The 14,024-nt window shown below is 40.0% G+C and overlaps 2 protein-coding genes across 2 annotated transcripts; both read left to right on the forward strand.

Moving 5' to 3' along the window:
* dgcr6 (DiGeorge syndrome critical region gene 6) lies at positions 1-2,946 on the forward strand. Its single transcript, XM_049579359.1, has 5 exons — positions 1-361; positions 498-658; positions 881-981; positions 1,067-1,207; positions 1,339-2,946. The coding sequence occupies exons 1-5, from the start codon at positions 258-260 to the stop codon at positions 1,414-1,416; spliced, it is 585 nt and encodes a 194-aa protein (XP_049435316.1). The 5' UTR covers positions 1-257; the 3' UTR covers positions 1,417-2,946.
* A 631-nt stretch (positions 2,947-3,577) lies between these two features.
* On the forward strand, positions 3,578-13,878 carry slc7a4 (solute carrier family 7 member 4). Its single transcript, XM_049577823.1, has 5 exons — positions 3,578-3,669; positions 4,770-5,834; positions 6,737-7,443; positions 9,280-9,388; positions 11,672-13,878. The coding sequence occupies exons 2-5, from the start codon at positions 4,853-4,855 to the stop codon at positions 11,887-11,889; spliced, it is 2,016 nt and encodes a 671-aa protein (XP_049433780.1). The 5' UTR covers positions 3,578-3,669; positions 4,770-4,852; the 3' UTR covers positions 11,890-13,878.
* Positions 13,879-14,024: the final 146 nt, after the last annotated feature.

Here is a 14,024-nt window from a genome sequence, read left to right on the forward strand (position 1 = left end):
CTTCGGAGTGGATGTAAGCTAACAGCTACAAAACAATCACTGTCTTCCAGTTAAGTAGGTTTTTGTTTATTTTAACCGTGTTTTTTTTTCAGTTACGAACACATTCAGACGCAGTCAACTCTCCGATAGACGACCAACACATCTGGTTTCTGTGAACTTTTAGCTCTGAAATAATTAAATTAGCCCAATTTAGTACTTTGAGCTAACGTTAGCTTAGTGTTGCCCAGAGCCCCGTTGCTGTGTTTCCTGTTAAGGAGATGGATGGTTATCCCGGAGTCATCGTCGGCGATTCTACAAAACATCAAGAGAGACATTACTACCTGTTATCTGAGCTGCAAACCTTAGTCAAAGATCTACCAAGGTAATGTTACATTGCCTTTAGGGAAGACTTACCTCACAGAATTCAGATGACCACTTATCAGATTGAGCTACAACGTCAGGGTCGTTCAAAAGTACATATTGACGATTATTGTTTGTTTGTTTTCCTCCATGGTTAGCTCCTTCCAGCAGCGCCTGTCCTACAGCACGCTGGGTGACCTGGCTCTAGCACTCATAGATGGGACTGTCTATGAGATTGTGCAGGGGCTGCTGGATATTCAGCACCTGACAGAGAAGAATCTGTACAACCAGAGACAAAAGCTGCACTGTGAACACCAAGGTTGGTGCTCGGCTCTCTTTTGGAAAAAGATGCAGTGACTAATGGGGCCCATTCCAAAAAGCAAGCCCATGTAACTTAGATACTTGCTGACTAAAAACAGGAAGCCACTCAAATCAAGAACTCCCTCAAATACCAACCCTGCTCTTTGGAACAGGCCCTAAGTGTAAAATTGTAATGCAAATGTTGCTGTCCTGTTTGACCAGTCATTCCTTTTGTGTGTAGCACTCAAACAAGATCTTGTACGAAAACACAAAGATGCCCTGCAGTCATGCAAGTCTCACAACCTTGCGCTTCTCAAATCCAACCAGCAAGCAGAACTAGAGGTAAGGTGCTGAAATTCCAGTCTCTCCAATCTCTGTTGTTGCAAATGCTTTTTGGTTTGCTGATACTTGTGTGCTGTTTCATCAGGCTCTGGAAATTCGTGTGCGGGAGGAGCAAAGAATGATGGATAAGAAGATTGTAGCAGAAATGGATCAAAAAGTGATAGACCAGCAGAACACCTTGGAGAAAGCGGGAGTCCCTGGATTTTATATCACCACTAATCCTCAGGTTAACATATGCACCTGTCTTCTCACTGGGTAGCATAGAAAACAAATGCAATTTGCGATGCAGACAAATGTCCAGCAGGTGGCAACATATGTCCTAACTAATTGCTCTAAACCTCTTATGTGTCACTTCAGGAGCTGACGATGCAGATGAACCTACTTGAATTGATCCTCAAGCTTCAACAGAAGGAGTCACAATCTGGAGTCCTTTGAGAATGAGGCCTCGTAGTGCCAGAAGAGGGGAAAACAACCACTCAGTGCCCACAGACTGTGTATGCTCACAGTCCAGTAATTGTGAGATGCATCATTAACAGTCAAAGTGTGGCACTTGACATCTGTTGTTATTGGTGTAATATTCACCATTAAAACATGCAGGAGAAGGCCGGTTCTCGAGTTCATAAGTAAGATGTTTCCAGTCCTGGAAGAGAGCCTCGACAGATCGTGACTACAAAGTTATAAAGCACTTAACTGTCACTCATTGTGAAATTAGAAAGTTGATGTGTTGTGGATCTTTTAGTACTGAGAGCGCAGACTCTGCAAGAAATTAAATAGTAAAGGGTGAAGATGTTGCTTCAGGACACGGAGATGGCTGTAAGTGGGATTACTGTCGTGGTCTTCCTGCAGTGAGATGGTCTCTCCGTGATGCCTTTGCCTGAAGTGTCAGTTCCAGTGTTCAGGCTCTGTTTTTAACACTTTATTGTTAATTTATTTCAACAGTAATGTAATACATTTCCCACTTTTTCTTTTCATATTTTTGCTACTTTGTTGTGAATCGTGTATTTTTCTGTTCAGTTTGTTGTACATGTGTATCAGGGGTGCACGTTAGATCTTGAGCTAACCCCTTCACAATTACATTGATATTTTTAAAATGCCAGTGTTGGTTGATGTTTACAGTTCCACATAAATAAACAAATCAGCAACACTGAACCATTGAATTACTGACAGGATCAAAACCAGTATGGACAGAAGCATTAAATCTTTGTATGGGTTGATTTTTCAATTACATCACTTTTTTTTGTAAAACAAATGCTTTGAAAGTGTCAAAATGTCTTTGTCTTTTGTAAATGGTTAAACAAAACTGAGCTCTGTTAACATTGCTGTAAATCTCTCCCAGTTTAGTATTTTCTGTAGCACTGTATTAGAAATGAGTTTACTGGAAGGCTGCCACTGCTCATCACCCCATGTAGAGCTGGTTAAAACATGCACCTGTTCATTCATTGAGTAACACTGGTACACCCAGGCCTGTTCTGTGTTAAACCGATATGGATATGATCATATATTTGTTTGTTTAATCCCACATCCCACCTGGACTATAATTTCTTTTTGTTGACATCTTTACATCAGGTGAACTATAGGGCATCCAGAATGCTGCTGCCAAGTCTTTGGCCAGGTCCCAACAACAGATCTCATATTGCATCCATCTTCTTCCTACTAGCTACTGACCAAATTTAAGATTTTTATGACCACATATAAAGTCTCCATAGTCAGGCACTTGACTGTACTGTAAAGTTACTGTGCCCCATATTTCTGGGTGGCCTCTTTGTTCCTCTGCAGGCCCTTGAAAGCTGCCTACTGGAATATAAACAAAAACGTGCTTGCCTTCAGGGGCATAAATATAGCCTGCACTGGGGTCCAGAACAGAGAGCAGACCCTTGCAAGTGAATCATATTGCCACCTCAGAACTTACATCCTCGTTTTAAGGAGGAGTCATGTTAAACTAATTTGATGCAATTTGCTGCTCCCTCAAAAAGCCAAACCCAACTCTCATGGGGTTCATTTTGTTTGGTAAAATAGTCAGTAGCAATCTGTTGCATATGAACTATAAAAACTATTCAATTAAATGAATAATGTCTAATTTTCTTTGGTATTTTTGTCATATACAGATAGAAAATAGTGATTGCTGGCTAATATGTATGCTGATTATCTAATGTCAAGTCTCTGAACAAAAGCTAGTTCAGGCACAAAATCTGCTTCATAACTCATAACTAGTGTCCATTTGGGCCCATGTTAACTACTCTCATGGACACTGAGGTCACATCTATCCAGGCTGGCACTGTATTTTTATGTTGTGTATTGTATTTGCAGAATTTGACTGTAATTTTGTTTTTATGACATTCATTTGTCACTTGAAGTATATGCAGGTACTTTCTTAATCTAATTATCTACCCATGATTTTCAAAGATGTCTAAATTTATAATGAATGACCGCATATAGTGAGGGTCCGGGGACCCTCTGGGACCCCCTGCTCCTGTTAATGTCCTGTTCTGCTGTATTATTATGGGTGGGGCGCAGCGGGGAAGCCCTTGGAGCATAAAGGTGACTGTGCCTTTAAGAAGCAGCCCAGGCAGGGCATGTTGCTTTTATTCCTCGGCGCACCTTCTGTTCCATCACCAGACGATGCAGCCCGGCAACTTCTCCCAGCACCGGACCTGCCGCAGTACAAATGAGAGACCCTGAACAACAACGGTAAAGCGTCTATTGTAGCCTATAGCTTGTGTTTTTACTGAGCTTTCTCTTTTTGCACTTACAAAGGGAATCCTGTTAAATAATTACACCTGCTCACGCACGAATTGAGAGTGCGATGTCGCTCAGCATATCCAGTTCATCCAGGAGAGAGGAAGTCTGATGACAATCCTGTGTTTGCATCTGTTTCCATTTTGTTTTAAATTATTAATTTGGCTTTGAAACAGCGTCTGTTCTCTCCACGGTACGGTGTGTGGTTATGGTGATTTGACTATGAAAATGACTGTGTAGCGTGAGCGAATCGTTTAGTTTATTGCGGGGGTTATATTTCTAGAGGGGAATAAAACGTTACGTAATTATAACGGAGGCGTCCTGTTGTCGCCATATGCCTATCGAGGGCAGGAGTCGGATGTTGCACCGCCTGGACCGGGAGGATGGACACTGGGTCCCACTGATGAAAAGCTTAAACACGTTGATGGCAGTCGGACAAATCAAACATATATCCTCTGTGTGTCCAGTATCTGAAGCTTTTGTTTTACACATCAGCGCACCCGCTGCCTTTTAGATGACGTGGACTGGCTGGCCGCGCACTTAGTGATGAGTGTGCCACATATGTAGGCCTCGTAGCCAAATCTAGATAAAATACTAGATTAAATTAAAGTGCTAAACGGCCAGATCGACTACATTTAAAAAAAAAAAAGGCCTACTGAGTCGTGCAGGATTAATTTGGGATTGTTTTCATTTCTTAAATATAATATAATGCAAGTAAACATGCTGTTTTTATAACTACTCACAAAGCAAAATACTATTACCATACTGCTATTAACATTTAGAAATGTAACATTGGGGTCTACTGCATGAAAGAGTTTATGAGATCCAATTTAATGTCTATAACCAAGCTTTACAAGATGTTTACTTTTTCATGCTATAGGAATTGTGAACATTGTGTCCAGCTAAAATATCAACATAAAGTGCATTAAGTCCAAATATTATGCTGTTTTTCTTGATCTGACCTGAATGTGAAATACACAGCATACATGCAGTATTTTTTCCTGTTTTTGATGCATTCTTGGTCAATATTGCATTTATGCTCTGTCCCGCAGGTCATCTTCATAGACAGGTAATGGCTCCAGTGTGACTATTTTCATCACCATCCTGCCCAGCTGGCCTGTCTAACTCCGTAGCTATGGCAACTTGTCCAAGAGGCTGCACCCCAGCGGTGCACCTTTGTCAGAAACTGAACCGACTCAAGACACTGGATGATGACATGATGGCCACATCGCTGAAACGCTGTCTCTCCACCCTGGACCTGACTCTGTTGGGGGTTGGTGGCATGGTGGGCTCCGGGCTTTATGTGTTGACGGGAACGGTGGCTAAAGACATGGTTGGGCCCGCTGTCATCATATCCTTCCTTTTTGCAGGTTTTGCTTCTCTACTGGCTGCCTTTTGTTATGCAGAGTTTGGAGCACGCATTCCCAAAACAGGATCTGCTTACATGTTTACCTATGTCTCCGTGGGAGAGGTCTGGGCCTTTCTCATTGGTTGGAATGTGATTCTGGAGAACATGATTGGTGGTGCTGCTGTGGCACGTGCCTGGAGTGGCTATCTGGACTCTATTTTTAATCACGCCATCCAGAACTTCACAGAGACACACATTATGCAGTGGAACGTGCCCTTCCTTGCCCACTACCCTGACCTCCTTGCAGCAGGGATTCTAGTTGTTGCCTCGTTCTTCATTTCCTTTGGAGTCCAAGTGTCCTCTTACCTCAACCATATCTTCTCCACTATTAGCATGGGTGTCATCATTTTCATCCTGGTATTTGGCTTTGTTCTGGCTGAACCAGCCAACTGGAGCCAGAAAGAAGGAGGTTTTGCACCTTTCGGGCTTTCTGGAATACTGGCGGGCTCAGCCACATGCTTCTACGCATTTGTGGGCTTTGATGTGATTGCGTCCTCAAGTGAGGAGGCAAAGAACCCACAGAAAGCTGTTCCCATTGCTACTGCAATCGCCCTCGGACTTGCAGCAACAGCTTACATCCTGGTCTCCACAGTGCTCACGTTGATGGTACCCTGGCATACATTGGACCCCAACTCAGCTCTAGCAGATGCTTTCTTCCGCCGCGGTTACAGCTGGGCTGGAATTGTTGTGGCAGTAGGATCCATCTGTGGTGAGTGTCAATCTTTAATTGAGGAGCACAATTTAAATGGCTGTTAGAAAGTATAATAACATAGATGTGGTAGGCATGTCTGTTAGCAGTAGTATTGATTACACAGCGGAAGTGTGGACTCGAGTCAGGTCCAAGTCACAAATTTGATGACTTTAGACAAAATCAAAAAAGATTTGCAAATTAACTAACACCAATCACATCATAACTTCACTTAGACTTGAGCTGTCTGACTTGAAAATACTTGATACTTTCCTCAAAACCCAAAGAATAAAAAGTATGTTACTTAAAAAGTGTGCCACAAATCAGTTCATTTCCATTTTTTCCTGAATCAGCCTTACGTTAATGCTATTCATTCACAGCAAGTTGGCATTTAAGTTTCCAGATCCACTTTGTTTGAACCAATCTGACAGTGTCCCATCAAGTTGCAGGAGAGAACTATGAAAAAACGAATGTTAAACTATGTTACTGAGTGCCAATTGGAAAAATTTAAACCAAAGATAATTTCGTCTGTGTCCAAAAACTATGTGATGGTCAACAGTAAATGACTTGCAGTGAACAAAACATGGGGGTCAGAAATTACAGACCAAGACCCAACAACATCTAACTTCATTTAACATTTGAAGTCATACAAAGAACATTAAGTAGAAGACAATGCTAACAAAGCAAGCTAACGCTTAGCTAACGTTGCTCTGTTGTTAAAAGGGCTTTGCATTTGGTGAAGAGCGCCCTTATGACTTCCTTAGGGATTCGAAACTCGGGTCTTGAGTCAGACCTTGCTTGTTTTGACCTGGGAGTTAAGTGCAAAGACTTAAGACTAATGTGTGACTTGCAAAACAATGAATCTGTTGCACAGTGCTGTATTCTGACTAATGTTCTGATAATGACTCTGTTCCCATTTCTAGCCATGAACACTGTGCTGCTCTGTAATCTCTTCTCCCTCCCTCGCATTGTGTACGCCATGGCAGATGATGGGTTGTTCTTCTCCATTTTCGCACGGGTCAACCCCGTCACCAAAGTCCCTGTCAATGCTATATTGGTGTTTGGGATCCTCATGGCCACCATGGCCCTCATCTTTGACCTGGAGGCCTTGGTTCAGTTCTTGTCCATCGGCACCCTCCTGGCGTACTCCTTTGTGGCTGCGAGTATTATTGTGCTGCGCTTTCAGCCTGACAAATCCAGCTCCAAGGGAACTGCGTCCACAACCCCCAACCCTATTTCCGAGCCTTCCCCTGCCCCCTCAGAGTCTCAGACCATAACTGAGGACACTGAGGAGCTGAAGCAGTATGAATCCTTCTCTGACAAACTCCAGTTGGTGGAGAGGCAGGCAACGAGAGAGCGGCGCGGGGTGGGGCAGCTGAAGGCCTACTGGGAACCATACCTGGGCAGGCTGCTGGGGGACTGTGAGCCAGGTGAGGTGGTGGCCTTCTGCGTGCTGACTCTGATTGTGAGCTCGGTCTCATTCTGTGCCGTGCTAGAATTTGGAACTAAGCAGCTGCAGCTGCCACTCTGGAGCTTCACAATGCTGCTGGTGATTTTCAGCTTGGCGTATGTTCTCAGTTTGGCGCTCATATGGATTCACGAGCCACAGACCAACAGCAAAACATTCCAGGTGAGCTCCTTTATGTTTCTTCACAGCTATAACACAACTCCATGTGTAAGGTGGTGATTGAATACTGGTCTATTTCACTGTCCCTGTAGCTTCAAACAATGTTTAAAAAAAGTGTTATGAATTTTTTAACGTCACCTTTTACCACATTTACAGCAATATTTGTTAACTTAGAAATATATTAAATAGTTAAATCTAAATATTAAATGTGGCACCTAAATGTTAAATGTTAAATCTAAATATTAAATCTAAATCTAAATGCTAAATCTAAATCTAAATGTTAAATCTAAATATTAATTCTAAATCTAAATGCTAAATCTAAATGTTAAAACTAAATATTAAATATAAATATAAATGTTAAATCTAAATATTAAATCTAAATCTAAATGTTAAATATTAATGCTAAATATAAATATAAATGTTAAATCTAAATCTAAATCTAAATATTAAATCTAAATCTAAATCTAAATGTTAAATCTAAATGCTAAATCTAAATCTAAATGTTAAATGTTAAATCGAAATGTTCTGGGTGAAACTAAATATTTAGCTAATATGCAAATTCACACTGCCGGTCACCGGAAGTACCAAAATAAAAGCTCGAGATGGTCAGACTGTGTTTATAACGAATTAAAACCAACTTATGGGGGGAAAATGAACACTTGAACACACATTAGCGTGATAATAACTACCTAAAATAACAAGAAACATGTTTGGAGAAATTTTATTTGACGTGTACTTTGAGTTGTTAGTGTCCCTTCGGAGGGACTAACAACCTAAGCTAAGCTAACAACCGTTAGCTCTTAGCCCCGTTAGCAGTGTCTGTAATGACTCATTAACTCTTAAACGGTCCGTGAAAAAAATATTTTTTCCAGCGGATGTCTTAGTTACAACATGATTGAGCTAGCAAAGCAGTTTTGTGTTGCGATGTGTGGTATTTATTCAGTTTTGGGAAATCACGATGTCTAGAAAGCATCAGTGGCTGCAGCAGCAGCAAAGCTAACATCAGGACGTCATCTGTTAAAAGCCTCCTGTTGTTGGATATGACATGAAACTACTCCAGTTAGCTTAATCAAATTGTTTACAAATACTTCCAGTTAGCTTTAACATCTTCCCGGAAGTATTTGTAAACAACAAGGTGATTCCCTCCGAAGGGACACTAACAACTCAAAGTACACATCAAATAAAATTTCTCCAAACACGTTTCTTGTTATTTTAGGTAGTTATTATCACGCTAATGTATGTTCAAGTGTCCATTTCCCCCGATAAGTTGGTTTTAATTCGTTATTTGATTTTATAAACACAGTCTGACCATCTCGAGCTTCTATTTTGGTACTTCCGGTGACCGGCAGTGTGAATTTGCATATTAGCTAAATATTTAGTTTCACCCAGAACATTTAGACTTAACATTTAACATTTAGATTTAGATTTAGCATTTAGATTTAGATTTATATTTAGCGTTTAGATTTAACATTTAGATTTATATTTAGCCTTTAGATTTAATATTTAGATTTAACATTTAACATTTAGGTGCCACATTCAATATTTAGATTTAACTATTTAATATATTTCTAAGTTAACAAATATTGCTGTAAATGTGGTAAAAGGTGACATTAAAAAATTCACAACACTTTTTTAAACATTGTTTGAAGCTAAATGTGGCAAAATGTTGTTATTTTCAGCGTGAGCCACTTTACAAACGGCACCCCATAACATACATCTAAATTATGTTCAGCAGTTCATCACAAGTAAATTGATACATTTATGTGAAGTCACATGTTACTGCCATTAAAACTACATTGATTATGATTGGGTTTTGGATCGTGATGTGTTGTTGTACAGGTACCTTTGGTTCCACTGACTCCAGCTGCCAGTATCCTCATTAATGTTTTCCTCATGATGAAGCTCAGCCCTCTAACCTGGATTCGATTCACCGTATGGATCGCTGTAGGTAAGAAGGCACCAGAACTCAGGCAGAAAACATTGTAGCTGAAGAAAACCCTTTCCTGCACTGCATGGTGGCACTGGGTATACAACCTCCTCCCTATACAAACACTGCCTTGCATGTTGTTAAGGTCATGTTTCCAAAGCTCACACATGACCTAAAGTGAGTGTTATCTCAGTAAGTAGTAGAATGCACTGTCATAAAACCCCTGCCTTCTGCTGCTAGTGGACTTAATGTATAAATGTTGCATCATCAGATTAAGTGAATATTTTCTGCACTTCGAGGGAATAGAGAAAGTTTTCCCTTTCTGTCAGCAAATCTCTGAGGATTGAGATGGTGGTCAAACAGCGTTAATACCCTGTCAGTACCAGGGTATCACTGTGGAAACATGATTAGCTCCATTAGGTTAAGGCTTCTCTGGAGCGGTAAACCGTTTAAAGGGTGCTGTCAGAGTGCACCAAGTTAACAAGATGCACTCGCATGGAATATTACACACGACAGGGTGTTAGGCTTGGCTCTCGCCCTCTTTCTCACAGAGCATGTTTCCCCAGAGAAAGTAACAACCACTTACCTTCCACAACAGCCAGCGAAGGAAAAAAAGACGGGATTTCGTCATTCAAATCAGAGCTTAGGTGGAGTTAAAGCCAAGAAATCAATAGTACATCAAAAAGTATATATACATTGATAAAATTACAGGTTTCATCTGCTTTAGTCAATGTAAAGCTTGTGACATATTAAGGGCAAGTTAAAATATATACAACAATAATTTGATGGATTGCTGTGACATTTACACACATTCATGCCTTCCTCAGGATGAACTGTATTAACATTGATGATGGTCTTACTTTTTATCCAGCACCATCATCAGATTAAAATTTATATTCCCATCAGCCAATGTTAGCATGTTTATTTACTCTAGTTGCCTAGTGTTGGAGATATTGGCTGTAGAGATGTTGGCAACACTTTATTTGGAAAGTTCACCTACATGTAGTTTATAGAGTACTGGTTACATTTCAACAGCTTATTAGCTGAGATGTGACAATTTAACGGTTTTTCTTTGTCTCTAGATGTTTATCCATGTGTATGTGATAATTCACTAGATATTCTTAGAATTATTCAGTTAAATTCTAACTATTTACTTAACCTATGCTGCTGACTTTCAGTAAATAGTTCAAGTTCTAAAAAAAAAATTCTGAGAATATGCAGGTATATTCATGACTTGTCACATATACTCTATAGATAATCTGAAACAGAATAAAGCGAAACAGCTGAACTGTTAAATCTCAACTAATGAGGTGTTGAAGTTTTACAAATACGCTGTGAAATATATACAGGTGAACTATCCAAACAGTGTTACTGATGTCTGCCTTCTCTCAGTATAACAGAGTTAGATGACACTCAGCTTGTGGTGCTCAAAGTGCCAAAAATCCATTTGAAAAACTCAACAGCAATGTCCCTTTCCAGAAATCATGACCTGGTTCATCAAGACAATCCACAGACCTTGTTGTGAACAGTTTCATGCAGGAACTATTTTCTACTAAACTACATTGACCAACTGTATCACTACGCAGAAGGAAGCATGCATCAACTCATGGACAAGAGGCTTGTGACAGTGTGAGATGTAAACATAAATGGCATCCACCTCGGCTGAGCTGTAATGTTAGCCCGCTCAGCACGCTCAGCACGTGCATCCTTCTGTGCTGTGATACCGTTGGCAAGTGTAGTCTTGTAGAAAGAAAATAGTCCTTACATGAAACTGCTCAGAACAAGGTCTGTGTATTATCTTGAGTAACATGGTCATGATTTCTGTAAAGAGACATTGCTGTTGAGTTTTTCAAATGCATTTTTTGGTGCTTTGAGCACCACAAGCAGAGTGCCATCTAGTTTTGTTATACTGAAGAGAAGACAGACATCTCTACAGCTTATATCTCCAACACTTGGCAGCTCATCCCAAAACAATGTAGACTGATAAATAGCACTACAGGTAAGAGGAAATATATGTATTCTTGATTTTGGGGTGAACTGTCCTTTCCAGCTATAACAAAAAGATTAAGTAACCAAACATTTGTGTGATCGAAGCTTATATCAGTCTTTTTATGGGTTTTATAGCACATATAGTATATTGATTGTACCAATAGAGAATAAAATATGTAAGCCATTAACATTTCACAAACCAAACCTTTGTATTATATGTGGATACTCTTTACTCATTGCTCACTTCTGTTCAGTGCCCTGCCTTTAATGTTGAGTCATTATGGTTACAAGTGTTTCGTGCTGTCCCTTTCCCAGGTCTGCTTGTGTATTTTGGCTATGGAATCTGGCACAGCAAGGAGGGCAAGCGGGAGTTGCAGCCCAAAGACATGGCCGCCCGGTATGTGGTGTTACCCAGCGGCAGCCTGGTAGAGACAGTGCAGTCTGTCCAGCCTGATGGACAGGTGGACACCTCGGCACACCACATCTCCCCCTCCACTGCCTCAACAGCCGAAGAGAGCGCAGGAAAGAGATGATGTGTGACCAAACATAGTCATTACTACTGCCTGGTATTGTCTGTTGTCTCCAACTCATACGCTTTATTATTACTAGTGTCCTCTCTGTGTCTCACTCCCTTTAGCGTGTGACTGGCCTGCCACAGTTTGTACTCGTTGCTCTGCTAAGCACACCACAGGATGGGATGCACGCTCTCTTGTCTCGTTGTGAAGCATATTTGTATATCTTGTAATACTCGAATGTACAGTAGAGAGCTTAATACTGTCCTGTGAACTCCTAGCATCAAAGTTATATCCTTTAAAAGACCAGCTCTTCTCTTGCAACCTTGCCAGTCTGTCCGAATCCACGTGGTTATAGGTTATATATGGTGCTTTCTTTGTGACAAATGTTTAATTAAGTATACTCAGCGGATGTTTTTTATACGTTAACACGGATCTGGAGCTGGAAAATCAACATTCACCAAAATTGTCTTTTTTGTTTTTTGGAAGATATCATTTTGAGCATATCAGCATCATATGTTGCATGTGGTTTTCTTTTTTGCTTTTTGTTTGTTTGATTTTTTTAGCTAAGCGGAGGAATGCACAGATTTTTGTGAGTTTATATTTTTGCCTTTTTCTCACATTCTCCCAAAGCCTCAGGAGAAACAACTAATAGTTTGGATCCATCTCCTCCTTCTGGTACTCATAGACTGCCCTAAGTATAGTGGTTTCTGACATATTATTTAATCCCATATTCTAAGATATATATTTATTTTTCTAGTATTTCCATTGTTATTATACTATTATACAGATCTTTTTCCTGTTTCTGCCTTTTCTCTGTGTTATAGTGTCTGTTATACATTTTTTGCATGTACCTCTGTTAGTCTTCATCATTAATATGTGTTCACCTTTTAAGTGGCTGCTAACTCTTCAGAGCTTCACTTAATCTCCTAAATCTGATCCCATGACCCTGTTCTTTTTTGTGTCACTGATCTTGCTCTTGTGCGGTCTTTTTCTCACGCACACTCAGACGGCAGTCCTTTACCCCTTTCTCCCTGTTGGTACGAGATTAGAAATCAAAGCACATATAATATCGAGCTTTTATTTTATTGTGATTTCCAGAGATGACCTGAGAGATAATTAGATTAGTGGATATATAAACCAAGCACAATCCTACTGAATGGAAATCTTCACACACAGGGTAGAAAACTGGCATTCAGGCAGACATTGGTTGTTATGTTAAACCCGGGATGTGCTCCATCTCTCTCTGAGGCCTCTGTAATCCCAGCAGATTTGTATTAGTCCATGTTGCCAGTCTGCAGTTTGACCTAGATTAGAGAAAGGCACAAATGTGAGAACACTCATATCATACAGATAACATTCCCACAGCCTGCACTTGTAAACAACAGTGTCAGTAAGTGAACGTGAGGCTTTGTTTTCTATTACGTAACGTATGTAAAAAGATCCCAATGAATTCTGTTTTTATTTATTTCAGTTTGTGTTTGCATGTTACATAAGGAACCAATGGCCTTAAACGTGATAATCGATACAGACTGATTCCCAAAGTTAAAGTTATCAGTTTTATTAAATTTGTTGTTCATTTATTTCTCTGTGAGATAAAACTCTTACACAGGACGTCATGCTTTCTAGTTGTTAAACCAAAACACAATCGTGGAAGAGAATGTAGAGTAGGAGGCATTCTGGCAGAATTTCAGAGAATTTTGTACAACTTTGCACACTGAAAACTATTGTCTGGTGATTTCTTTTTGTTTCACAGTTACGCTTTGGATGTCGGGGCCAGTGACAGATGTCGATACCGTGGTGCTTTTTTAGGCTGAACGTTCTCTCAACACTTTCTCTGTCTTTTTTGTGCCAGGAAGCACAGTTATAAATGATCCAGTTCTTTTCTTACTTCTGAATAGTATTGTACTCTGTACTTGCACATTAAGTTCTTGAATCTTTCTGTTATAGTGTATGTCTGTATAAAATGCAAAAGACTGTGTTATGAATTTAAAAAATAAATGTTTTGAAGCAGCATTTACAAAAATCTAAATTGTGGAATAATCTGATTGCAGCAAGTTTTGAAGTTTTGAAAGTTGCTTCTAAGGTGTTTCAGAAAGTCTCAACCTCACATATAACACATGTATGTATTCATATAAAGAAGAAGGAAACTAAAA

This window comes from Epinephelus fuscoguttatus, linkage group LG6, assembly GCF_011397635.1.
Source record: "Epinephelus fuscoguttatus linkage group LG6, E.fuscoguttatus.final_Chr_v1".
Classification (NCBI taxonomy): domain Eukaryota; kingdom Metazoa; phylum Chordata; class Actinopteri; order Perciformes; family Serranidae; genus Epinephelus; species Epinephelus fuscoguttatus.

Bases quoted from the DNA above. Each gene is read 5' to 3' on its own strand.
- slc7a4 (XM_049577823.1), top strand. From the start codon at position 4,853: ATGGCAACTTGTCCAAGAGGCTGCACCCCAGCGGTGCACCTTTGTCAG. The intron at 5,835-6,736 runs GTGAGTGTCAAT...TCCCATTTCTAG, and splicing joins GGCAGTAGGATCCATCTGTG to CCATGAACACTGTGCTGCTC. The intron at 9,389-11,671 runs GTAAGAAGGCAC...TCCCTTTCCCAG, and splicing joins CACCGTATGGATCGCTGTAG to GTCTGCTTGTGTATTTTGGC.
- dgcr6 (XM_049579359.1), top strand. From the start codon at position 258: ATGGATGGTTATCCCGGAGTCATCGTCGGCGATTCTACAAAACATCAA. The intron at 362-497 runs GTAATGTTACAT...CTCCATGGTTAG, and splicing joins TTAGTCAAAGATCTACCAAG to CTCCTTCCAGCAGCGCCTGT. The intron at 1,208-1,338 runs GTTAACATATGC...GTGTCACTTCAG, and splicing joins ATATCACCACTAATCCTCAG to GAGCTGACGATGCAGATGAA.